We start from the raw sequence: 26,383 nt of genomic DNA, 5'->3' as shown, positions 1-26,383 counted from the left end.
TGGGTGGCTCAGTCAGTTAAGTGTCCAACTCTTGATTTCAGTTCAGGTCATGATCTCACGGTTCATGAGTTCGAGCCCCGTGTCAGGCTCAACACTGATAATAGAGACTGCTTGAGATTCTCTCTCTCTCCCTCTCTCTGCCCCTCTCTGCTTGCATGCTCTCTCAAAATAAATTAAACTTAAAAAAAAAAAACCTCAGGGGCGCCTGGGTCAGTAGGTTGAGTGTCTGACTTCGGCTCAGATCATGATCTTGCTATTTATGAGTTCGAGCTCCGCACTGGGCTCTGTGCTGACAGCTCAGAGCCTGGAGTCTGCTTCAGATTCTGTGTCTCCCCCTCTCTCCGCCCTTCCCCTGTTCATGCTCTATCTTTTGTCTGTCAATAATAAACATTGAAAACATTAAAAAAAAAAAAACCCAAAGCGAGGTCATAAGAACACCACAGCTTCTTGCCTTGCTCTGTCTTGATTCTCTTGCTGTGGGGAAAGCTGCCGTATCTACAGGACACTCAAGCAGCCATCTGGAGAGTTCCTCGTGGGAAGGCGCTAAGAGAGGCCCACTGTCAAAAGCCAGCACTAACTTGCTAGGAATGTGACTGAGCCACGTTGGAAGAAGATCCTTGAACCCCTGTCAAGTTCAGTTGACTGCAGCCCCTGCCGGCATCTTGACCACAGTCCCTTAGGAGGGACCTAAGCTAAGGTACTCCCAGTTCCTGAGCCACAGAAACTACGTGAGAAAATATATACTGTTGTAGGCTGCTAAGTGTTTTGGCTAATTTAATACTCAGCAACTGGCAAGTAATATAGAAAGTCCATCCCTTTTTTACAGATGAAACAACCTGAATGTGAATGGAGGAGTCTTGCCTATAGTGACTTGACCAGCAGGGGGAGAAGTTCGGGTGCAAACCCATGTCTGTCTGAGCAAAGCTCAACTCCTCTCCCTGTGAATGGGTACATTTCAGCTTGAGTGGCAGTCTCAGGAAAGGACTAGGGCTAGATAGTCTTAATTCCTTGTAGGGATGATGGAAACTGAAAACGGAAAAGAATGGGCAGGATGAGGAGGGCAGAAGGAAAAAACACCACTAATGTTGAGCTGACTTTGCTTTTGGCACCAAGTAGAAGCCCTTTTCGGTAGGGTCACGTGTTCCTCCTCCAAAGAACTGGCACAGTGTGGGGACAACAGAAACAACCTAAGGTCACAGGAATTTAATAAGAATCATGTGGCAGGGTGGTAAGGGAGTTAAGGGAATTGACATCAATCGAGCACCTACTATTTGCCAGCATCCTTATGTTTCATTCAATCTAGTTACAGATTATTATTCCTCTTTATGAGGAAACTGTGCTCATACATCCATTAATGGTGCTCCCTAGGTTGAATCTTACGTCTTTGGATTCCAAATCCTCTTCCCACCGTTCTAGTCTGCCTCTTGGGCGGGATGAGTAACCACACAAGGTTTTATGGGAAAGAAATACTGGTTTTTCAATTGCTGGCTGTATGTTACACATAATCTGACCACATACTGAAGTGCAAATAAACTGAAATGCAAATAAATCTTATTCATGCCAGTCCCATGTCATCACGGATCATAAGCTGTAGTTTTTGACACTGGAAGAAACCAGTTTACTTCACTTTATCACCAAGCCTCACAACTGCCTGCAGCACTGAGAGAGCACTGAATGACATGTACTTACTACGGTGACTGGCACCCTCTGGTCAGATGCTATGGTAGAATCTGGTTTATACTGTTGTATTAAGCCTGTCCCCAATTCTTCCAGAAGCTGCCAAGGCAAAAGAAATAGATTATTAAAGCAGAGTATTAGAATTAGAGGCAGAAAACCTCATGTGTCTGGAGAGGACCTCAAATCAAGGGGAAAAACAGTTTCCAACTGAATTTTCTTCTTTTCATAACTCAGTCAGTAACTTCAGTCAGATGCATTCTTTCAGGAGCAAAACCATCAGAAACATATTGTTTATTTATTACCAAATGAATTTTTTGGGTTTCTTTGGAGAGCTGATAATAAAGTAATGTATGACTTTCCCTACCTGAAATCCCTTTAAGAAGCCTCGGAACTGACAGACATGGAGCAGAGGGAAGAACATAAAGGAAGAGAAGAAAAAAGTACATGGCTTTTCATCAAAGTTACCTTTGCTCCATGAAGCTGAATGGATGGATCTGCTTCTCCCATGCACTTGCAAATCACCTCTCCAAGCTCCATTAAGTACACCTGAGCCATTGAAAAGTAGCCCCTGGCCAGATGAGCCAACACCTGCAAAGGGAGCAGAGGAATAACCCCAAGACCTAAATGCGGGGCTGCAAAATCCAGAAAAGCGTTTTAATATTTCAGGAATCACACACATTTAACAAGGGGCAGGAATCTGATGTTGATTGAAATGAGCAACCATAATCTTTATGTTATAACTGAAATCAATTAACTGTATCATATAACTTTATGGTGCTTTATAATTTTTGAAATGCGTTTCATTAAGGTTATCAATACTATTCAAGCCTGGGAACAATTTTCTGAGGCAGGTACTAACTGAACATTTCAGCTAAAGAAGCTAAGGCTGAAAAAGTTAAAGGTTAAAGGACATGTTTAATATCAACCGGACACTCAGCAGAGAGCCCAGGACCAAACCCATGTCTCAGATCATAGCTGAGTACCAAAGAAGCAAATGAGTTAATCTAGGATTGTTTTCTTCCTGTTGTCTCTAAGCAGACAGAAGACGCAAGATAAATTATGGAGAATTAAATATTTACTTAAAGTTTCAGATCAAAGCTTAACTGTACATCTTTCAGAATTACTATATAACCTAGCGTACACAACCTGTCACTAAAAACTGAGGTGACTAAAATGGCTTGCAACAAAAAGGAATAAATGTGACATCTGCAACCAAGTCTTCTCCTAACCTGCACCCAAACCAAAACAACAAAGCACTCACACCTAAAATATAACTCCCTACCACCACTGATCTGAGGCTCGGTTATAGGTTATTTTCATATTCAATCAGCACTTTGAAAGAAGAATGATTACTTCCATTCTAGAAATGAGGAAACAAAACCCCCTACCTGTAAGGCCTCCAGTCGCATGGGGGATGGTTCATAGGTGCTTCCTGCCACACAGCCAGCATCGCTACTGGAACAGGAATCTTCCTTGGGCAGTACGACAGTGGAAATGCAAAGTCGGATAAGCCAGCAGGGCTCTGAAGACCCTTTAGGGGAGCTAACTGAAGCCTCTTCCAGAAACGGTCCCAAGGGGGCTTTCTTCCACCAATCGCTGAGGTGAGGAGTTGCTGAATTGCTATTGCTGAGTCCGGAAGAACAGGGCTGTTGTAAAAGGAGCTGGACTTCAGGTAGAGGCGCATGAGTGGACACTATGGCTCCCAAGAGAGTGAGGCTTGACACTCGAACGTTCACATCTGTCAAAGTTGATGGGAATCACTATCACTGTGGGAATAGCTATTGCAAGGATCACAATGATCCCCTCAGGAGATGAAGAATGCTGGCATCCTTGTGTAACCTGAATCCAATTAAACCTCCAGACCTAACTTCCAGGTTAAAGAAATACATGGGACAGAAATAGAGGTTAAACAACACTGTAAAGAACCTATCTGGCAAACTGAGAATGTGAAACAGGCTTTAAGACAATGATCTTGGACTCTTTCCCAAATCAGCGTGGTAAAAGAACAGAGACTAAACTGACATAATAATGACATGAAACACATGAACCTGGAATGAACCCAAGTCCTCACAAAGAGGGAGAGAAGACTTTTTGAGACATGGTGAAATGTGAATGTGGCGTAGATACGAGACAGTATTTTGGAATTGATGTAACTTTCTTAGGTGCGAGAATGGGGATATGTTTTTTTAGTAGACTGTCTTTATTCTTATAAGATGCATGCTGAGGTATTTAGGATGAAATATCACATCTGGAGTTTACTTTCAAATGGTTCAAAAATAACCTATTTATACACACATATGGATACACACGTACACAGATACATAACATACATGCAGAGACAAAGCAAACACGATAAATATTAACAACTGTTAAGTCTAAGTAGAGATATGCAGATGTTCACTGTACTATTCTTCAAGTTTCTGTGGGTTTGACCATTTTAATGATAAAAATGCCAGAAGGTGAGACATGGTCCACTCCCTTCAATTTGCAGACGAAGAAAAGCTGGTGCAGTGGAATGAGCAGGGGACTGACCTTAAAGACTTGGGTTGTTTCAATATTACTTCTGCCACGGACATGACAGACATCAAAGGCAAGATTTATCTTTCTGGGCCCCATTTTACACACTGATGAATCAAGTGAACTGGACTTATATATACATTGTTATCTCCTTTAAGCCTTAAAAAAATCTTAGGAGGTAGGTTGACATCTTCCTGTTAGGAGAAAATGAGGGTTCTGAGAGAGCCACAATTATGAGATGGTGGAAAGGGAATGAGCTGCAGACCCTCGGCCTAACTCCAGGTCTGGTACCCCTCCCATGAGGACACAGAAGCATCACTGCCTCCTTCAAGAACTCTGACTGAAAAACTTATCAGAATGTGGTATGGGTATCAGACCACATAGTACTTTCACTGTCTGCTTGCAAACAAAAGAAAAACAGATGTTCTCTAGGCAAGTGTTTATGGCACAGATAGATTGTGTGTGGGAGTAAGTCAAGATATAACAAGAAATAAGACTCTGCAGTCAGTGGGAGGGGGCGGAGGGATAGTTGAGGTTCTGGAATTTTGTCCGAACTGCAGACGAGATAATGTTACAGAAGTTACATTTTATATTCCAGTTTTTCTTTCCAAAGAGAGGATGATGTCTATGTGATTGTCCATCCATCCTTACTTCTGCCTGAAGGATAGAAACTATGTATTATGTACCAGAGGGCACCCCCCACCCTGCACTTGGCTCAACCCGAATTCTAAAGTCACTGCACTCCAGCAGCAAAGAACCACTCATCTTTACAATTAATTCTCCAGCTTACTTCCTTCAGGTGTCCACTGAGGCTTCCGGGGTCAAAAGTGGGCTTCTAGCAATAGCTGCTTTCCCCAAAAACTTGAGAATGAGTAAAGATATCTTAGAGCTACAAAAAATGCTCTCAATATTTTTTAAACTAATAATCTATAGATTTGATTGATACAAAAAAGCAATCGATTTTAAACTACCACCAACCTTTGTGGCGGATATAAGGCTTTATCTGGTTCCAGACTTTGGTCAACAGGCTGAGTTTCAGACGGTTATAAGGTGAATTTGATACTAAATTTGCAAGGCACTGCAAAAGACAAGAATAGCCCATCAATAGGCCTGATTAAGCCCCAGCACAAACACAGCATTTTGTAGCATTTAATTAAAAAAATCTATGAGAGTGATTTGCAAGTCAGTCTTTTTCTATTTTGTCCTTTTTTTAGGGAAGAGCACTTGTAGTCTCACTGGTACAACTTAATACTAAAAATATAGGAGTATTTTTAGTAAATCATATATTTGGATATACAGAGATTGTAGGTAAAATCAAACCAGTAGGCACAATAGGATAGCTTTAAATGAAACAGGATATCTTTAAATAAAATTGCTACTTAAGTCAAATTACTTTTGGACAATGTAAAACATTATATAAAATCGAAACTGAGAAAACCCCTCCAGAACCTACTGATAACTTGGCACGCTTACCTTAATTATCTGAGTAAGGGTCTGTGAGGATGACTCGGCCACCAAAGCTAACAAAAGACATCTGTGTAACTCTCTAATGCTGGATGCAATCATCACGGAGAAGGGAGTAAAAGCCCTTCTGTGGTCACTGGTATCTTCGGCAACAGAAAGAAACTGCTTTGAGCCTTCCAAGATGGCGGATAAAACCTGGAGAGCACACGCACGTGTCTGAAATTTCAGAATGATTCACCTCAGTTAGTTAATAATAAGGAGTCAAGTCCCCTTCTTCCTATTTTTTGATTTTAATTTTTGAAGTATTTAGGATCATTTTAGTTAGAAAAACAGAGGCAATAGGATTATCTATCAGGTCCTAAAAGTAGCCATCAATTAGGCCACTTGCACCCTCACTTTAAAAAAAAAAACCTTCTCATTGCTTCTCGACCTTTTGGCTAAGATCAAGTGTAAAAAAACCTTCTATCACACTGCTGTTAGGTTTTCTTTCTTTTATTTAAAAATTTTTTTAATGTTTTTATTTATTTTTGAGAGAGAGAGAGACAGCATGAGTGGGGGAGGAAGAGAGAGAGAGAGAGAGACATAGAATCTGAAGTAGGCTCCAGGTTCTGAGCTGTCAGCACAGAGCCTGACACAGGGCTTGAACTCATGAACCGTGAGATCCTAACCTAAGCTGAAGTCGGATGCTTAACCGACTGAGTCACTCAGGTGTCCCTAGGTTTTCTTACAGTAAGGAATAAGTCTAAGCTACATGATAATATAAAAGTCTGAAATCATGAACACGAGAATAACTTAAAAAGTGAGAGGTCTAATTTATTCAAGCAAAGGCCAAGTGAAAAGGGAGAACTAAACAGCTCATGGGGTAGAAAAAAATACACAAGTCTAGAGTCTGTTTCACATCAAACATTCTACTTTACATCCATAAGTGCTCAAAGTTAATTAAACAGGATATTAGGAACTTTGTGCATATTAAAGTTGGCAGGCATCATCAGTGATCCAACTTTTCAGAAACATTCTTAGGTGCAGAAAATAATACTGCCTATAGTGAGAGTCTTTGATAATCAAAGAAAGGAAAACCATTAATTAAAACCTTGTGGAAGGAAAGGAAAATCTGTGCACCTTTGTCAATGATCTGCTGAACTTGCCAGGAAAAGTGTCCCTGAAGCAAAATTTTGTTTATAAGATTAAAGGATTACTTTCAATTTATACTCTGATAATTTTGTATTATTAAAAATCAAGAAAGAGGAGCACGTGGGTGGCTTAGTCAGTTAGGCATCTGATTCTTGATTTTGGTCAGGTCATGATTTTGCAGTCATGGGACTGAGCCCCATGTCTCTCTCCCTCTCTCTCTGTCCCTGTCCTGCTTGCACACTCTCTCTCAACATTAAAAACAAATAAACAAAATTCAGGTAAGAAAAAAAAAAAGAAAACCAATTTAACCAAAATGGAATGCAGGTGATAAATGTAGGACTAGTTATTTAATACTGTACCCTCTTTGGCCAGACCCCCAAAATACCAACTAAACACTTTCAGATATTTTAAAAGTGAGGAATCAACATTGTAATTCTAAATCAAAATGTTTGCTCATCATGAAGTACATCTGAGTTTGGTGTGAAAAAGGTTCTCCAGAAAATCTTCAAAAAAAAAAACCAAACAAACCCAAAAACTAAAGATTTACTGTTTTGAGAATAAATTTGTAGTATGACAATATAAGTCTTGGAATTAAGCATAATCATTTAAGTTAGGAAGTTATGTGTATTAGGAAATTGTGTGTGTGTGTGTGTAAGAGAGAGAGAGAGAGCGCACGAGCATGAGCGTAAGTGAGAAAGAACTCATGCACAGCTGACCCAAGAAAAACTGAGATAAGGGGCTGCCAAACTTCTGCAAAGGACCAGTAGCACACACTGTAGATTTTAGGCTTTGTAGGCCAGAGATTCTCTGCTGCAATCACTCAGCCATGGTAACACAGACACTAATAAAGAATAAATATGATTATGTTCCAATAAAATTTTACTTATGGACAATGAAATCTGAATTTCATATAACTTTTACATGTCATGAAATACCATTTTAAAAAGTTTTTTAACAACCATTTAAAAGTATGAAACTATTCTTAGCTCATGGGTCATACAAAAACATAGTTTGCCAACTCCTGATTAGATGGCGGGTCTGAAAAAAGGTATGTTATGCTGAACCTCCATTTCTTTAGAAGGCAGTTAAAAAAAAATCATAATTCTCACAGCTCACAAACCAATTATGATTTAAAACCAAGTTGTGGAAAGAAATGAACTGATACTCAAAAGCCAAAAATTTTTAGCTCCATTAACTTTGGTACCTAAGTGGGAAAAAGTATCCATGACCATCACAGATGAAAACAAAAGGAAGCACTGAAATGTATCACCAAGGTATGAAATCTGTTAAAAATGTGATACTGTATCACAAGATACTTCTCATAGTTCTGATTTACTTTCCTTTAAACCCTGTTTAATAGATCTGTTGCTAAAAAAAAAATATATTACTTATGACACTGAATTGTTGAAGTTTTGCTTCACTGACTCTTACATCAATATTTAATATACTCTTTACCAGTTCTGATCAGCACTTTCAGCAGAAATTACTGACGTGCAAGCAAATCATAAGAGGGGCAACTCTCCAGAGAACTCATTTTGTTAAGTTTTTATTGTCTGAATATTGGCAATGATGGATGAAGACATTTCAATCTGATAAACATCAGTGTGCTCCATTTCACCAGTGGGTAGTTACACTTCCTTGGACATGAAGTCTTGTTCAAAGGTAATGAAACAGGAAACCACTTTCCCTTTCTTGCTACTTAAGGAAGTGGCAGAAATGTCTGCTGAATTAGCTTAGTCAATTCTTATTTTTTCCTTTTTTATGTCTGTTTGGTCTCAGTCTTTCTGGGAGGATGATAAAGAAGCCATGGCTGGGAGTGGGTAACAGTGAGGTTTCAATGCACTTGGCTGTTCCCTTCTTTGGCTTTGTCCCAGGACTGAATATTCTGCACACCTGTTCAAGGTTAACTTTATTTGATCGCACTCCCAAAGTTGGTTGCCTTTAGGGTGGGGAGATTTTTTTTAAATTTTTATTTATTTCTGAGAGAGATAGAGAGGCAGCATGAGCAGGAGAGGGTCAGAGAGAGAGGGAGATACAGAATCTGAAGCAGGCTCCAGGCTCTGAGTTAGCCGTCAGCACAGAGCCCGACGCGGGGCCCAATCCCACGAACCGTGAGATCATGACCTGAGCTGAAGTCGGAGGCTCAACCGACTGAGTCACCCAGGCGCCCCAGGGTGGGGGCATTTGAATACTGTGTCGGGGTCTCTAGATTTGGAATATGCAAGCCAAGGCCATCTGCCCTCAGTTGGCCATTTAAGGGAAAACCTACCAGTCCATGATAGTTAAAAACGTGCTTTATTCTCTTTCCTTATGCTATTACTCTAGATTTTGATTTGTTTCAACATTTCATAGATCTCCAAACAAGAAATAAATAATTACGAAATCTGAAAATCGGGATAATTGTCAAGGTACCAAGAAAGTTTGTCCCATAGTTTGTTCCCTAGATCAAGTCTTGATATAGCTACATAATCTATCTTTTTAACACCCAAGGAAATCTTATAGAAGAAATTCATAAATTAGTCATGGTATTTTTATTGCCACCTTGCCCTGTGCCATCTGGAAACATACAAGATGTGCCTTCTGAAGCACATTTCCAACCTATAAAAACATGACCATTTCCCAAGTACTGCCCACTGCCAAATCCTAAAGGTAATTTCTAAGTTTTCTCCTTTGGAATTAGCCATTCTAACATTTCATACTGTAATTTCCTGAAAGTAATCTATTGCCAGTGTTCTGAATGAAGAGTCCAGTCCCCTTTCTTTCTGTCCATTTTTCTTTGGAAAGTTTCTCAGCATATAAGTAAAACTTTGCTTCCAATTCAATCTACCATAGGTCATATCAGAGCTGCCATGAACTTGAAACTGGCATCACTGTGCACTTCAACAAGATGCACTACTCTCATGCTTCATCCTGACTAAGAGAAACTTCAGGCATCCAATTCTATACTTACCATGAGCCTTCGAGCTTTGATGACCTCAGCTTTTACACATGGCTGTACCTTTTAATCTAGCTCTGATCAATGACTGTTGCTCCATTCCATTTATGTGAACTTTTAAGTTTTGCATACAACTTTCTAGGAGTCTTTGTAAACAGCCTCTCTCACTGACATCACCGACCACAACACTTGCTTCTAGCACATGTCTTGGTGCACACAGACAGTTTGCAGAGGTGTGCATTAAGTCTCATTGTGGACCATGATTACACTTATTTACACCCTTCTAACCTAAAATCTATGACAAAGCGGCCAGCTACAATCATTTCACTTGCCATTACGTGGAATGGACAAGTTCTACTCATTACTTTGATCTTTCTAAATCCTAAGAATGATGACTGTTTTTCCATTTCTCCAGGACCTGCGTGTGGCCTTTGTACTGGAGCTAGGACATCTCCAGAAGGAAGTTTATACCTTTCCTTTGCATCACATTTCTTGCACTGCATTCACCACAGTTAAAGAGCAAGACCATATCTAAAAAATACCCAAATCAAGGAGGACCACTTTGCAGTAAAATTTCTCATGCCACTCTAAGTGAAATGTAAACATTAAAAACTATAAAGCTATAGAGAANAGCGGCGCGCCTGCCGCCATTGTAGCTCCAGGGCGGCTGGGGCCCCTGAAAGAGCCGCGCGGACACCGGGCAGCCGCGCACCTGGCAGGCTGGAACTCGAGAGGGAAGGCAATGAGCTAAAAACTGGGAAATTTGCCTGTGAGTTCGTGTTTCGCGTGACGAGCCATAGTGGGACCTGGTTTTCCTCACTANCTCAGAGCCTGGAGCCTGTTTCGGAGTCTGTGCCTCCCTCTCTCTCTCTGACCCTCCCCTGCTCACGCTGTCTCTCTCTCTCTCTTAGAAATAAATAAAACATTAAAAAAAAAAGAAATTAAAAAAAAAAACGTGTCCTCGACATGTAGTATGAAGAAAAAAGAAAAGAGGAGAGGAAAAAAAAATGGCACTTACTTAATAGTCTGGGTGTGAGGTGCTGTGCTATGTGCTTACACACACCCTACTGGACTACAGGAAACAAGGGATGATGTATCTGCAACAAAGCCAAGCTGGTAGCCTGGTTTAAATTCTACCTCTGTGACTCTGAGCAAATCATTTAGCCTTCCACTTAGCATGATGTTCCTCATCTGTGAGTTTAAGGCTAATGCCACCTTTCTTGCACAGCTGTAAAAGCATTCAGCAGCAACAGATTTCAAGTCTATAGAAGATGACTTGAGTGACAATTTTCTCTTCTCCCAGACAAGACCCACAGCTAGCACTACTCTAGATATAAAAGAGAGACGTTAATCCACTATATATAATGCACGTTTTAGGTCACTGAGACTTTATAGATAGTAAGTAAAAGCTAGTTTCTTTTCTCCTACTTCCTTTCTGACATCCAAATATCTTTGGAATCTATGTCTCCCTCTGCATTCTAAAGGTCCCTGACTTTAAGAAAGGAAGGCCCTTGGGGCATCTGGGTGGCTCAGTCGGTTAAGCATCCAATTTTGGCTCAGGTCATGATCTCACAGCTCATGAGTTCAAGCCCCAAGTGGAGCTCTGTGCTAACAGCTCAGAGTCTGGAGCCTGCTTCAAATTCTGTGTCTCCCTCTCTCTCTGACCCTCCTCTGCTCACACTTTGTCTCTCTCGTCATTCAAAACTAAATAAATGTTAAAAAAATTTTTTGAAAAAAAGGAAGGTCCTCATCACTTCTATTTTGGATTATTAACGTGGCTTCAGGCTCACACCTTTTTACTTGCTACTACAGGGATGTTTCCTAAATGCATATCTGGTCATATCACTCCCCTATACAAGAGTCTTCATCACTACCTGTAAGATAAAAACTAACTCCTTAGCATACTATGTAACACTCTTGTGATTTGGTCTCTGCTACCTAATTGTCCCAGCCTTCCCCTGCACACACTTGACACTCTAGCCTACTGGTTAACAAATGGGCTATGCTCATTCTCTATGCTTAGGCACCTTCTGTTTCCTCTGGGGGGAAAAAAAACACTTTCCTTCCTTTTTTTTTTTAATATTTTTATTTATTTGTAGGAGAGAGAGAGAGAGACAGCGTGAGCAGGGGAGGGTCAGAGAGAGAGGGAGACACAGACTGTGAAACAGGCTCCAGGCTCCGAGCTGGCAGTCAGCACAGAGCCCGACACGAGGCTTGAACCCACGAACTGCGAGATCATGACCTAAGTGAAAGTCGGATGCTTAACCGACTAAGCCACCCAGGCGCCCCATCCTTCCTTTTTGTACTACTCATTCTTTAAAAAAAAAAAAAGTTTATTTATTTTGAAAGAGAGAGAGAGAGCAAGCACGGGAGGGACAGAGAGAGAGAGGGAGAGAATCCCAAGCAAGCTCTGCGCTTCTCCAAATTCCTAAAAACAGAGTCTATATCCTTAATGTTTAGCATAATGTCTGGGATGTAGCAAGTGTTCAGTAAATGTTGAGTAACTCAATGAGTAAAAGTATTTCGAATTATAAACATTTTATAAGTAATACTTGATACATGTTCAGATATAATACAATGGTCCATATATCTGTATGTTCAGTTCTTCAATGGAAACATGAGGGAGATGGCAACTATATGGAGAGGCTGAGAAACCCAGCAGTTGTAACAGAGACCTATATTTACCAATTAGCCTTTTGTAAAAAAGTGGGTTGACCCATGGTCTCGAGCATTTGGGGAATGAGGATGTGAGGCTTCAGGAGTAAAGTGAATGTCCACTGCTATAGCTCTTACACTGCCTAGACCTCTTAGAAGTATAAGATGGGTGTTTTCAGCAGCCTGATGAATTTACATTTACTATGCTAAAAATCCTAAATGGAAATCAAATTTAAGGTAAGCCTCTGGCACAAGTAGGGACACAAATTACAGAAAATACACATAACAAGCAATTAAAAACAATCCACAACTTCACACTAAGGAAATACAAGCATACCACAGTTGGTCGAGAAGCGCTGGTTTCGGATTGAAGTGGTTTGACAGGTGGCCGCCCGTCATACTGAGGAAGTGGAGTGGGGTATAACACCGTGGGCAGCTCTATGTTTAGTCCCGGGAGTCCATGAAACATAGATTTCTGATAATGATGTTTAAGGAAGTGCACACACAAAAATAAATCATAAAACAGACTGATTCACCATGTTCTGAATCACATCAATGAACCAATTAAGGTCTAGAATCTTACTAAGGAAATTCGAAGGGACAGAAAATTGGTATCTTGAAGGTTTAGGGCTTACAGAAGAGTTTAATCCCATCTGGTATGGTCAGATGAGGTTAGGTTTGATTTTAGTTTATTTACTTACTATTTTTACTTACTAAATTTTAAAATGTATCCAACCTGTTTTATCCAATTATTTTATCTATGATTTTTTTAACCAACCTATCATTTTTATTTCACTATCCATGTCCACATCTAGCTGTCTATTTGGCAGATGGGACAGGGAGAGATTTAAACTTTTAGTCACAATCAAGGTAAGTTATAAACAGCTTTGACCCAAGGCCGCTTCCTGGTTGACCTGAAAAGTGGGTGTACAGAGAAGGCCCTGCCCATGGACCAGCAGGCTCAGAAACCAATGGTTGCAGCCTACTAATGCCATCTGACTGGCTTGTCTACTACATGCGCCAAAAGCCAAAGAGAAGTTCTGATTGCTCTTTCAAGTACAAACATGTTTGGGATGATCTACAATTAAACTGTCTACGGATCATAAGCTATTCCCTTCCTAAGTGAAGATTCATAGGTAAAATTTTAGAATTTTGATAAATTTCCTTAAAGCACAGCTTACTGTTTTCAGTTCTTAATCTGAAGTATGCCTAGATATGAACATTTGAATGATCTTTCCTAATATATACTACCTGAAAGCTAGCTTTAGAGTAATGATGTAAAGCGGTCCCTATGCCTGAGGTCTGAGCAGGAAAGGCACTCATCACGATGAGCATTTACCTTCAGCACAGCCAGAAGAGCTCCAAGTTCCTCGGTCTGTGTCAGTTTCATCTTACCCCCATTGAGGAGAGACTGTATACCTTTTAATGCATTTTGTAACAACTAGGGGAGAAAAGAGGCCAAGTTAAAAGGCATGGGAAATTTGGTTATTCAGGGATCAACTTTCTAGCATCACTTAGGATGAAGGAGAAAAAGTCTTTAGATGATGAAAAAAAAATCATTCAACACAGGAAAAAAAAAGAAGATCCAGAGGAGAGATCTGACAAACTATTAATTATTTTCTAGATCAGAGTGTTCTCGCTGAAAAGAATGGTCTTATTGTACATGTTTATAAGCTAGCATGTACAAATGGTGAGCAAGGGGAAAATAAAAACATAGAAGAGGTGTGTAGTGGGAAGAAGGTGATAGGGATGAAAAAGTGGCAGCAGAGATTGGAAGCAGCAAATCTCTATGACGCAGCAACCCCACTAGGTCTTAAAGCCAAAAGAATGTATGTAGGAATAGGTTTCTATAGGACAATTCTCATCAAGATTGATCTTTTGACTCAGCATTCTCATTAGGAAATAGTCCTTGAATGCCCAGCTGGCTCAGTCAGTAGAGCATCCAATTCTTGATCTCAGGACTGTGAGTTCAAGCCCCAAGTTGGGTATAGAGATCACTTAAATGGATAAAACTTAAAAAAAAAAAAAAAACTGTCCTTAAGAAACACTCCCCACACAGAGAGGATGTGGACCATAGTCTTTTTCTGAAATAGAGGAAACACTAAAGAAACTTCAATGTCCATCTGTTATGACAATGATTATATAAGAAGCTAACCCTCTGCTACATGGGAAACTCAACCATAAAAGCAGGCATCTGCCAAGCACTTTAACTGCTATCTTTCATATACTGCTCATGTAACTGTATCATTTGTCCCATTTTAGAGAAAGGAAAATGGAAGCCCAAGAAGTTAAGTAACTTGTCCAAGGTCTCCCAGGTACAGCAGTTAGAAAGCATGAGGTACATCAATAGGTACTGAAAAGAAGCCCAAGAAATATTAACTTTAGAAAGGAGATAAAATGGTAAAAATAGCAATATTTAATATGATTCCACTGAAAAACTATAAAATATGGTCATTTATATATAGAAAAAATATCTAGGGGCATATAGAACAAATTGTTCCAGGTAGTTATATCTGAGCAGGGAACTATCAGGAACTTTCACCATCTCAGATCTGTAAGTTTTGAAATGTGTCACTCTGAATTTAAAGCATGTGAACAAATTGTCATATCTGCATCAGATTTTTAAAAAAGAAGTAATATTGCATATATTGTTGAAATCTACTCCTTAGCCTTCCATCTAAAAGACTGTTCCTAGACTGAAACTGTACTGCTTTTATAATCAGGAGGGAAAAAAATACTTTTCTTTAAAAATCTAGAACTGCAAAACAAATGGAAACTATCTTGTAATTTAAACCTGAAAGATATGATTTCCATCTTTGTAGGTTATAAATATTCCACTTATGCCTTTATCTCTAGACAAAACTAATTCAGCAACCAAATCATACTCTTTAGTAACAGCTTCTGTTCTACTGTTGCTTCTAGCCACATCTGTAACATTCACAAGATTAGTGGTAGTTCCACCTACCATGCAAAACGTGATATCATCCATATCAGATGATTTTGGAGACTGTAAAGTGGTCAAGAAAGCCTGGAAGCAGATATTTGGGTAAGGCTCCTCCAAGTATGGCTGTCCTGGTACACTAAAACACATAGAGAGAAAGCAGCTCAAACTCAGTCTCCTTTGAAACGGGGCTTGCATAAGAGTAAGAATTAAAAATAGCAGTAATACAGACAAGTGGAGTTGGAATATACCTTCAGATGAAACTGTATTAAGGAAGACTGTGCATTTTGGGTAATTAACTAGGGCTGTGGGACAGCACAAGGCTGGAGTGAATTCCAAGAAGGAAGAATGGTTTCCACAGGGAAAAGTTACAGAAGTGAAGAAGTATGGAGAAGGAAATCTTTTTTTAGTTCTACTTTTCATTGCATAGAGGGAAACAATGCAGACAGGTCGTCTGGCTAGAATCACACAGCTGAGCCTGCCTCCTCCCCACTGGACAACATCACAATGGGGAGACAAGATACACTGGTTCAAGTCTGTGCTCCTCAGTTTCCATTGCATGAATCTAAAACTTGGTGGATGGCATTGGTTCCACTTTCTTAGAAGACATTGGCTTTGATAGAGGCCTCAACAAAGCTTAAATTCATGACTATATCCTTCTAGAAGATTTAATATGGTTAGAATTTATATCAACAGAAAACAAAACCTTGACATATTACATATATATTACTCTTTCCCTATTTTAGGGATAAGATCCTAGTCTATTTTTCCCTTTACATTAAACAAATAATATTAAAATGAAAAATAAACAATATAAGATGATCTTATTAGCAAGGAACATGGGAAACACAAAGTACGTTATTTTTCTAAGTTGGCTCTGGCTTCAGACATGAGAGGCCCTGTCTTATTACAGCTGGGATATGTGACCAGACCCACATACCTGAGACATAAGTTTGCCATACAGTGCACTGCAGCTCTCCTAACTTCAGGGTCCGGGTGAGCTGAGTCACTCAACTTCATCAAAATCCCACTCTTGCCAAGCAAGTCTGGGAGGTACTAAAACAAAATAACAGCTAATGTTGGTCAGAAAAGGCTTCTTGGAAAATATTACTCTTTAGATAGATGTATTTTTTTAACTAAAGGGCAGTTAAGTCCCAGAAGACTAACTGCTAGGTAAATCCTTCACACGGGCATGCAAAGATGTGCCCCAAAACACCAGTTGCGATCGTCACTCTCAGCCTAGGTAGCTGCTGAAGCTCTTTAGTCTTGGGTACATACTGAAGGGTGATAACAATAATGGTTCATGTTTAGCAAGTGCCAAGCACTTTATAAGGATTGTCTCACCTCATCCTCAAAGGAGCTACTGTATACATGAAGAAATGAGATCAGAGTGGTTGCGTAAGTGCTCTCATTAATGACAGGATGGAAACCTGAGCATGAGTCTACTGGTTTAGAGCCTGTGTTCCTAACTTTTTGAAGGAAAGGCAGACACAGTTTAAGCTACCTTTTGACATTTTGAGCCATTGCAGTAAACCAGAGCTGCCAGGGCTTGGAGAATTTCCATGTGTGTCCAGGAACTACACTGCTGAATAGCAGAGATAGTATATGCCAACAGGAAATCCAGGTTCTGTTCATCAACAATCACCTATCAATAGAGGAAAAAATATGCATCATCTAACTTGTAAAAAAGTATTTTTATCCTTTTCAGACATGTATGCTCACTTGAACCAGGCTATGAAAGAAAGAGCACATGTGTCCATGTTTTTGGTGTCAGACCATTTGGCAAGGTCTGTAGACATTTTTGACTGTCACAATCAGAGGGATGCTACTGCCTTCTAAGGTAGAAGCCAGGGATGCTGCTAAAATCTTACAATGCACAGGACAGCTGCCCTACAACTAAGAATCATCCAATCCAAAATATCAATAGTGCTGAGATTGAGAAACCCTGATATAAAAGTTGAGGGGCACACTGTAATCATCTAGGGAGCTTAAGCCCTGCAGGTGATTTTAATGTGCAGTCAAGGTTAACCCCTGGTTTCAGCCACTCATGGTAATACTATTCACCTGATCAGACCTAGCTCTCCCCAGCCAAGTATCAGGGGCAGTCTGATGGAAAGTGATGGGGACAACATGCCTCATTCTTAAAGAGACACAAAATAAATTGTTCTTTTGCTTCTGCTGGGGGTTATTTATTTTTTTGCACAGGATGCCTGGAACTGAGGCAGCCATCTTGACTAGGAGAGATGCTGGCTGAGGACAGCCCATACACTGATGGCAGAATGGAAAAATGCCAGTAAGCTTCTCATAAAGTACCCTGGAGTGCCTCCCTTGGGGGTTGTGACATGCTACAACTTTAAAAAAAATTTTTTTAGCTGTTCTAGGTTGGCTTTTCTTTTTCTTACAGCCAAAAGCATCCTAGGTTACGTAGTACTAATTGTAAATTTTGTGCTAACTACATTCACATACTCATGTGGCATCTTATGGTAACAGCCTCAATTTCCGAACTGTTCTTAAAAAGATATGAGATTTGTTGGGGGCACGTGGGTGGCTCAGTCGGTTAAGTGTCCAACTTCAGCTCAGGTCATGATCTCACAGTTCGTAGGTTTGAACCCAGGTCGGACTCTGTGCTGACAGCTAGCTCAGAGCCTGGAGCCTGTTTCGGATTCTGTTTCCCTCTCTTTCTGACCCTCCCCTGCTCACACTGTCTCTCTCTCTCTCTCTCAGAAATAAATAAAACATTTTAAAAAATGGGATTTGTTTAGCAAAATGAAAACAGTCTGGAGAAAAGGGAGCTATAGCACAGACCTTGTTATAAATAACAAGGTGCTTTCTAACTAGTGCCTCTTGCTCCCAAGCTACTTCTTATGTTTTCTGAAGATCAAAAGTAGAACACAAAAGTGCTAGCTTTGGGAAAGGGGAAAACATATTGGTAGGAAAGGAGTAGTGGATTGTTTCAACTTATTGTTAGATATAACTTGGTCAAATACATGCTCCATGAGAAACCCTAAAACCTAGGGGCCTCAATGATATTGGTTTCTTGAACCAAAGAGAAAGGGGTAATTCTAATGGACAAACTTCTAGAATTGTGCAGAATAACTGTTTTGGTCAGAATTATATTTACTATCATTTCTAGTAAGGAACTGCTTTTTCCAATTTCTCAAAAGATCAGCCTATCACATCTAGCACAGATGTAGTATTTCAAAGGGACTTATTTGGTTCATGATAAATTCTAAAGTTACACACATGATTACCTGTAATCTGTTAAGTAAATGGTGGATAAGTTGAGACACTTTGCTGACAAGATGATTCTGATTAAGAGGCACCAGTCGGCAAGCTTGGACAAGAAGAGCACTGACATCCTACCCAAAAGAAAAAAAAAAAAAAAAAAAAAAGGACAATGAAAAGGTGATATGCCTATTTATTAGTCAAGTAAAGAAGCAACCCCTACCCCCCAAACACAGCCAAACAGAAAAATGAAAAGGAATGTTCACACTCAAAATGAGGAAGGATGAAATGTGAGGCAGGAAGGAGGAAGAAAATTAAATGATGCCACAGAAATGAGATGTGCAAAAAAGAAGGAAAAGATACAATATGGTTTTTGTCAGGCTAAAAACTCCAGAGTCTCTACATATGTAGAGAGTGCAATTAAATAACCAAAGAGAGGCTTCCAGAATATTAAAAAAGCACACACTGAAGTTAAAAATACCAAAAAGTAAGCAAACAGACACATGAAAAGATGCTCAACATCACTTACTATCAGGGAAATGCAAATCAGAACTACAATGAGCTATCACCTCACAGCTGTCAGAATGGGTAAACTCAAAAACACAAAAACAATAGGTGTTGGCGAGGATCTGAAGAAAAAGGAGCCCTCATGCATGGTTGGTGGGAATGCAAACTGATGTAGCCACTGTGGAGAACATAGGAGGCTCCTCAAAAAGTTAAAAATAGAACTACCCTAAGATCCCAGCAATTGCACTACTGGGTATTTATCCAAAGCATACAAAAACACTAATTTAAAGGGATACATGCACCCCTATGTTTATGGCAGCATTATTCACGATAGCCAAAGTATGGAAGCAGCCCATGTTAATCAATAGATAAATGGATAAAGAAGATGTGATATATATATACACATACATATACATATACACATGCATATATATACACATACACACAGTAGAAGATTATTCAGCCATAAAAAGGAATGAAATCTTGCCATTTACAATGACCTCGATGGATGGAGCTAGAGAGTATAATGCTAAGCGAAATAAGAGAAAGACAAATACCATATGATTTCACTCATCGGTGGAACTCAAGAAACAAAACAAACAAGCCAAGGGGAAAAAAAGAGAAACAAATCAAGAAACAGATTCTTAACCATAGAGAACAAACTCAGAAGGGAGGTGGGCAAGGGGGGAGGAGTGAAACAGGCGATGGGGATTAAGGAGTGCACCTGTTACGATGAGCACTGGGTGATGGGTGTATACATATATATGTGTATATATATATACACTGTATGTTGACATACTAGATATATATAGAGAGATATATAGATATGTACGTATGTGTATATACAAAACACTGTATGTTGACACACTGGAATTAAATTTTTTTGATTAAAAAATAAACCTCATTCATTCTCATCTTGAAAAAGGAAACAGAAAGTAAGCAAACCATATATTCAAGGCCACTGGGAAGATAAGAAGTGACACGTCTATAAGTTTAGTGTAAAATTAGGTAATTCTTTTTAAAAAAAAAAGGCAGGGAATCTATTTGCAAATCACACCATTCATTTATCTATAAGATGTTTATTGGATAAAAAGTCTGGGGCACCTACTGCATTAGATCATCCAGCTCCAAAGGGGAACAAACATATTCCTGAATTTCAAACGGCTCATTATCAAGAAATACTCACAAAACATTAAAGTAAATTAAATATTGAAAGAATTAAGTGCAAACTCTATGGGGAAATGGTAACTAAAGAGGTCATACGGAGGTGATTTTTAAGCATAACCTGGAATGATCTGAAGGATGACTTAAAAATCTGGGGCATCTGGGTGGCTTAGTCAGTTAAGCGTCTGACTTCGGCTCAGGTTGTGATCTCGCAGTCTGTGAGTTCGAGTCCCACATCGGGCTCTATGCTGACAGTTCAGAGCCTGGAGCCTGCTTCAGGTTCTATGCATCGCTCTCTCTCTGCCCCTACCCCGCTCATGCTCAGTCTCTCTCAAAAATAAATAAACATTTAAAAAAAATTTTTTTTAAATCTGCCAGACATACAAACCAACAAAAGACACTGCAAGCAAAGGGAATGGAATATGCAACACCAATAGGTGTGAAACACTAGTAGATGCTTGAGGAACAGCAGGTTTTAAGTGACTGCACACAAGGCACAAAAGAAGTGACAGGAGACTGGAAAAGCACGTATTTTTGATGTAAAAATATCAAATTATACCAGCAGAGAAAAACTTTCTGAGTACTCCCCAAATTCCACTCCACTCCCTAGTGACACACACTACTGTTTTGTTGTCAACTCTTCCATTCGTTGTTGTGAACTCTTTACATCTATAAATGTACACAGTCTGTTAAAAACACACTCCTCGGGGCGCCTGCGTGACTCAGTCGGTTGAGCGTCCGGCTTCGGCTCAGGTCATGATCTCACGGTTCGTGGGTTCGAGCCCCGCATCGGGCTCTGTGCTGACAGCTCAGAGCCTGGAGCCTGTTTCAGATTCTGTGCCTCCCTCTCTCTGATCCTCCACTGCTCATGCTGTCTCTCTCAAAAATAAATAAAATATTAAAAAAAAAATAAAAGAAAGAAAGAAAACACGCTCCTCACCCGGTACTGGCGTCACACTGCACGAACTGTTCTGGAACTTGCTCTGATCACTTACCAATATGTCGTGAAGATCATCCCAAATCAGAGTTTTGCTTTCTAATCAGATTTTTTCCCACAAAAGAAAAAAGCACTCTAGCAGCAGGGCAAAGAATGGTTTGGAGAAGGGCTGGGCTGCAGGCAGAAGAAAAGTTTGAGTGGAAGGGTTCAGGAGAAAGTCATCTTGCCTGAGGGCTTAAGGCATTGGCAACGGAACACAAAGGGGATGAGACATATTTATGAGATACATTATGAAGAATCTGGACTGGATAGATCTGGGAGGAGGGAAAGGGAAAGCACTGGCGTTTGTGCTAGTGTGATTTGGCCGACTGTTCATGTTTCCATGAGTTGGGGGATGGGATGGGTTGGGGAGATAATGTAACTCATTTTTAGGAACTGTCAGGTTTGACGTGCCTCTGAAGGCCATAGGCTGTGGTATGACTGGGCCAAGAGTTCCAGGAGTTCATTAAATAGTATCCAAGGCCTGATGTGTGTGAATATTATTATTACTCCAAGGCAAAGTACTTCTAAAGGGGAGGCAGAAGGCTAGCACAGAGGAACAGAAAATGACAGGGACCATGTGACAGGCTTAGGCTCCAAATCTACCTCTGCCTTTTGCCAACAATATGACATTGGATCTTTATGTGCCTCCGTATTTTTAACAGTAGATCTAATAATACCTACGTTGTAAGGTTCCTAGAATCGTGCGCGGTACAGTATGTGACGATCCGAGTGCCACTACTTAATAAATGGTAATAGTGAATTGTATATACGGTGTTTTATATGCAGGGAGTGGAGTGGGGGCGAGGGCTGGACCAAATGCCAACTACGGTGTTACCAGAGCAGAAGTCACCAAGTGGGGTTTTGAAAGATGCCGATTTTGCCAAGCATTGCAGGATCTTCCACATAGAGGAGAGCAGAGAGTGTACCACAGTCGGAGGGAGCAAGCCAGCCTGGAACTAAGTAATCCGAAGCGGTGCTGGGAGAAGCCGGGAGACGCCGGCGGGAGCGACCAGCCAGGGTCCCTGAGGGTGGGGCCAGGGCCAGCAGGCGTGGCCTGAGTCCTCCCCACCCAGCAGGCCGCCTACCTCTGGGGTCACGCCGCCGCCTTCGCTGTAGTTCTCAGAGATAAGCTGGTCGAAGAGCAGGTGGATCTCGGTGCGGGCGGAGCTGCTGTCATCCGGACGTAGGGCGCAGAGCCTGGCCGATAAGCAGCGGAACCCAATGCCCTGCTCGGGCGGTGGCTCTTGTGGAACGTCCCGCACCTGCGCGCCCGGCAGCGACCCGGCCACTTGCACCGCCGCCATCTTTCCCACGTAAGACCACAGGGAAATACTTCCGGGGCATTCCCGGTTCCGAGCGCCAGTTCCGGAAATACCTTTTTTTTTTTAATTTTTAGTGTTTTATTTATTTCTGAGAGACAGAAACAGCGTAAGCAGGGGACGGTCAGAGAGAGAGGGAGGTACAACATCTGAAACATGCTCCAGGCTCTGAGCTAGCTGTCAGCACAGAGCCCGACTAGGGGCTGGAACCCACCAACCGTGAGATTCTGACCTGAGCCGAAGTCGGACGCTTAACCGACTGAGCCACCCAGGCGCCCCAGGAAATGGCTTCTTTAGACCAGAGCGGGCGTACCAAAGCCCTGGGATCCGCTTGCGCTGCTGTGCGAATAATTGTCGGAAATGAGCTTGGAGGCTTTACTTGCCGCCCACTTTTCTTTGAGCTCTGACTGAAACTGAGATTCTTTTTTTTTTTTTTAATATTTTTATTTATTTCTAGGAGAGAGAGAGACAGAGTGAGCAAGGTAGGGTCAGAGAGAGAGGGAGACACAGACTCCGAAACAGGCTCCAGGCTCTGAGCTGGCAGTCAGCACAGAGCCCGACGCAGGGCTTGAACCCACGAACCGCGAGATCATGACCTAAGCGAAAGTCGGACACTTAACCGACTAAGCCACCCAGGTGCCCCTGAAACTGAGATTCTTATTTGTCCTCCTAGAAAGTTTGTTTCTGGGCAGGGCTGACATGCTTATTTAGTACTAGCGTTTCAGATTCGGACTGGAGTTGGGGAGGGGCCGTTGTCGATGTGCAATGGCAAAAACTGCTAGTTCTACGACGTCCTTGGACTCTTACATCGTGTGAGAGCCCCTGATTCTTTCCCAGGCACAAAACGGCCCTGAATAAAGGATACATTACCCAGTATTCCTTGCAGTTAGGTGTGCATCCTCTTGTGAATCTTAAGGTACTTCACCATACAAGAAAAGTAATTTGAAAGTTCAAACTGAGCCATGTAAAATATAAACTGCCTAAGGGTGACCTAGTTGGGATTGGACACCCCAAGAATTCCAATAGCATTAAAAGCAAGAAGGTGGAAAAGAAAATAGCCATTTTAAAAAGCTATAAACAGGAGGAGGGCACTTGTGGGGATGAGCACTGGGTGTTATATGGAAACCAACTTGACAATAAACTATTTGTAAAAAAAAAAAAAGCTATAAACATTTTTTAGCCATCCAAGATGTGAAGGCCTGAAATTTACATTTGGTAATTTCCTGAGCCTTTGAGTTATGCAGTTTTAAAGCAAATTCTCATCGATTCTTGGGGGAAGCCTTGAAGTCACCTGAATGTACATGTTTTATCTTGAGACAAACATTTCTGTTTAGCAATGACAGTTGGGGGCACACTTTAGAAGAGCTAGTTTTCTGAAGACTTTGGGCTTTTAGGGGAGAATATTAATTTTTTGTTTGAATTCAGATTTCATTATGCTTGTATATTATTGCTTATTCTTGAGATGTGTGTATGTTATGTACGTTTATTTGTGATATTAAAGCATTTGCTCAAAGATTAGGAGCTGAACCGAGTCACAGATGTCTTAGTCTGAGTTCTTCCAAAGCAGAGCCTTAGGTGAGGTTGTTATATGAGTGATTTATTCAGGAATGAACAGGGAAGAAAGGGGAATCAATATGCATATGTGCTATTGAATTAACCATTGCAAGGGGTGAGTATTTGCTCAATCCTCAAGATTTTCTGAGAAGCCTTATGGAATGCTGTCAGAACCCCCTTCCTGAGGAATGGAAGATGGAAGCATGTATCTGTCAGCCTTTGAATTCTGTTGTCAAACATTGCCCCACCAAGCATCATTTCTCCAGTTCTTCTCATTTGAGCATGCATCAGTGGGTGGTGGCTCCTGCAGGAGTTTCTAGATGCACAAAGAGGCCCCGAGACAAAAGTGAGAAGTATAGGGTCCTGGGGTACAAGTCCAAGACAAAGCTCTGACAAGAGTCTTAACTTGTGCTAAGCTAGTAGATGCCTGACAGAAGCTGGTTGTTGCAGCAATGATTAGAATAAGAATAAGAGTGTAAGGCCAAGAGTATATGAGGCAGTGCACAAGTGATATCCAACACAGTGGGCTAGAAGGATGTGAGACCTGATTGTCACAGTGGAGGTGGTATGACAGAGACTGGAAAGGATCAGGGTTTGGTGTGGCTCATTTTAGGTTGCAACAAGAATGGCCCACACATATTGTTATTCAAGACTGAATGACCTAGATATTGTAAAGTATATTGATACCAGTCTATTGAGTTCTGATGGAATATACCCTAGCAGATGGCAATGTGGTTTCTCTAAAGAAATGAACACTCCTACCCTTTGATGATTACCAACTGAAGAAACATATCAAACTTTCAGGGACGACTTGTAGGCCTCCTACATTGGCTTGTGTTTAGATGATACACCCCCCCCCCCCCCCAACTGTGGATTCATAGCTTGGCAAAATCTCTCCCAAGAAAATCTCACATATCCTTATTCCTCCTCACTCTCAATCATTTTTTAATCCTACAGTGACCTTGGTACTTTAAGGGATGCCTAGCATATTCACAGCCATTTCCTTTTATAAATTCTGCATAAGGTGATCTGGAGCCTTACTCTGGAATATCGCCTCTTTCATATTTTGGAACTCTGTCAAGACTTCATTTTTATCACCTCATTTGAGTCTGGATCATCCTAACTAAAGTAGGCTTTACCTTACCCCCTCCCCCTTCTAATTTACACCCTTATTTATTTCCTTCAGAACCTTTACCATAATGTGTAGTTATCTTATTTGTTTACTTGTTTTTATCTGTTTCCTCTTCTAGAATGTGAGCTTTGTGAAAGCACACACCCCATCTGTCTGATTCACTGTTGTTCACTGTCTGTAACATCTATAGCTGTTCACCAATGCTAGCACAGCATCTGCATCATAATAGACACTCACCAATACTTGTTGACAGAATTAATGGCTTCAATATTTATTTGGAGCCCCCAACTTACCATTTGTTACTTGATGTGAAAATCAGATGGGATCTTTGTGAAAATTCTTCGTCAACTATAAAGTTCTATAAATCTTACCATCCAAATGAGGTGGATACTGTTACTTCCCCCTTCTTAAAAATAAGAAAAGTTTAAATGGCCTAAAGAAAGAAAATATAAAGAGTTTAAATGGTTTTTCAAGGACCACACAGGCAGCAAGTTGACCAAATGTTTTGTAACATGGGGAAAACCAGAAGAGAAAGGCTAGTTCTCACTCTCTAGATAAATTAGGATTGGCCTTGGCTTCTGTTCTAGAATCTTAGAAAAATAGAACTAAGGGCCATCAACCCATCTATTTGGCAATAATTATAACAATTGTAGTTAAGATTTATTGAATGTTTTCTGTGTCAGGCACTATGCCAAGCATGCCAAGCACTTTACATGAACTGAGTTCTTTTATCCTTGTAGCTCTATGAAGTATATATTGATAATCAGATCAGAAAACTAAAGCACAGAAAGGTTAGGACACTTGATAAAGATCACACAGTTGTGTGGTGGACCTGGGTTTGAAATTCAGAATCAGAGCTCCTAACTACAATGCTAAAAAGCATAGGCCCTGGAGTTTGACATGAGATTAGAGATAAGGCCCTGACACTCACCTGCTATATGAGTTTGAGCAAATTACTTAATCTCTCCAAACCTCCGCCCCCTTATATGTAAAATGGTTGTGGTAATAAGCAGTCACAAAGTGGTTTTAAGGATAAATTAAATGGTGCTTATGGAGAATATAACACAGGTGTATACCAAGTGTTCAGCAAATGTCATGTGTTCCCCACCACCTCATCATCAACTCTAACCAAATAACTCAAGCAGTGTGGATACTTTTAACAATACTGATTTATTGACAGAAA

General features: G+C 40.6%; 1 protein-coding gene across 1 annotated transcript in view; it reads right to left on the bottom strand.

Annotated features, from left to right (window-relative positions):
* HEATR6 (HEAT repeat containing 6) overlaps positions 1-22,501 on the bottom strand; it is a 32,531-nt gene extending 10,030 nt beyond the window's left edge. Inside the window, exons 1-12 of the mRNA XM_077745566.1 lie at positions 22,281-22,501; positions 18,572-18,679; positions 16,825-16,965; positions 16,261-16,376; positions 15,345-15,459; positions 13,719-13,820; positions 12,717-12,854; positions 5,668-5,874; positions 5,173-5,272; positions 3,066-3,415; positions 2,143-2,265; positions 1,690-1,776 (exon numbers count right to left, since the gene is read on the bottom strand). Of these exons, the coding sequence (XP_077601692.1) occupies positions 1,690-1,776; positions 2,143-2,265; positions 3,066-3,415; positions 5,173-5,272; positions 5,668-5,874; positions 12,717-12,854; positions 13,719-13,820; positions 15,345-15,459; positions 16,261-16,376; positions 16,825-16,965; positions 18,572-18,679; positions 22,281-22,499 (1,806 nt within the window). The 5' untranslated portion in view covers positions 22,500-22,501. The remainder of the gene's footprint in view (positions 1-1,689; positions 1,777-2,142; positions 2,266-3,065; positions 3,416-5,172; positions 5,273-5,667; positions 5,875-12,716; positions 12,855-13,718; positions 13,821-15,344; positions 15,460-16,260; positions 16,377-16,824; positions 16,966-18,571; positions 18,680-22,280) is intronic.
* Between the last annotated feature and the right edge of the window lie 3,882 nt (positions 22,502-26,383).

The sequence above is a fragment of the Crocuta crocuta genome, unplaced genomic scaffold (assembly GCF_008692635.1).
Source record: "Crocuta crocuta isolate KB4526 unplaced genomic scaffold, BGI_CrCroc_1.0 scaffold333, whole genome shotgun sequence".
Lineage (NCBI taxonomy): Eukaryota > Metazoa > Chordata > Mammalia > Carnivora > Hyaenidae > Crocuta > Crocuta crocuta.
The sequence above is the reverse complement of the archived record's forward strand: the minus strand, read 5'-3'. Positions and strand labels throughout refer to the sequence as shown.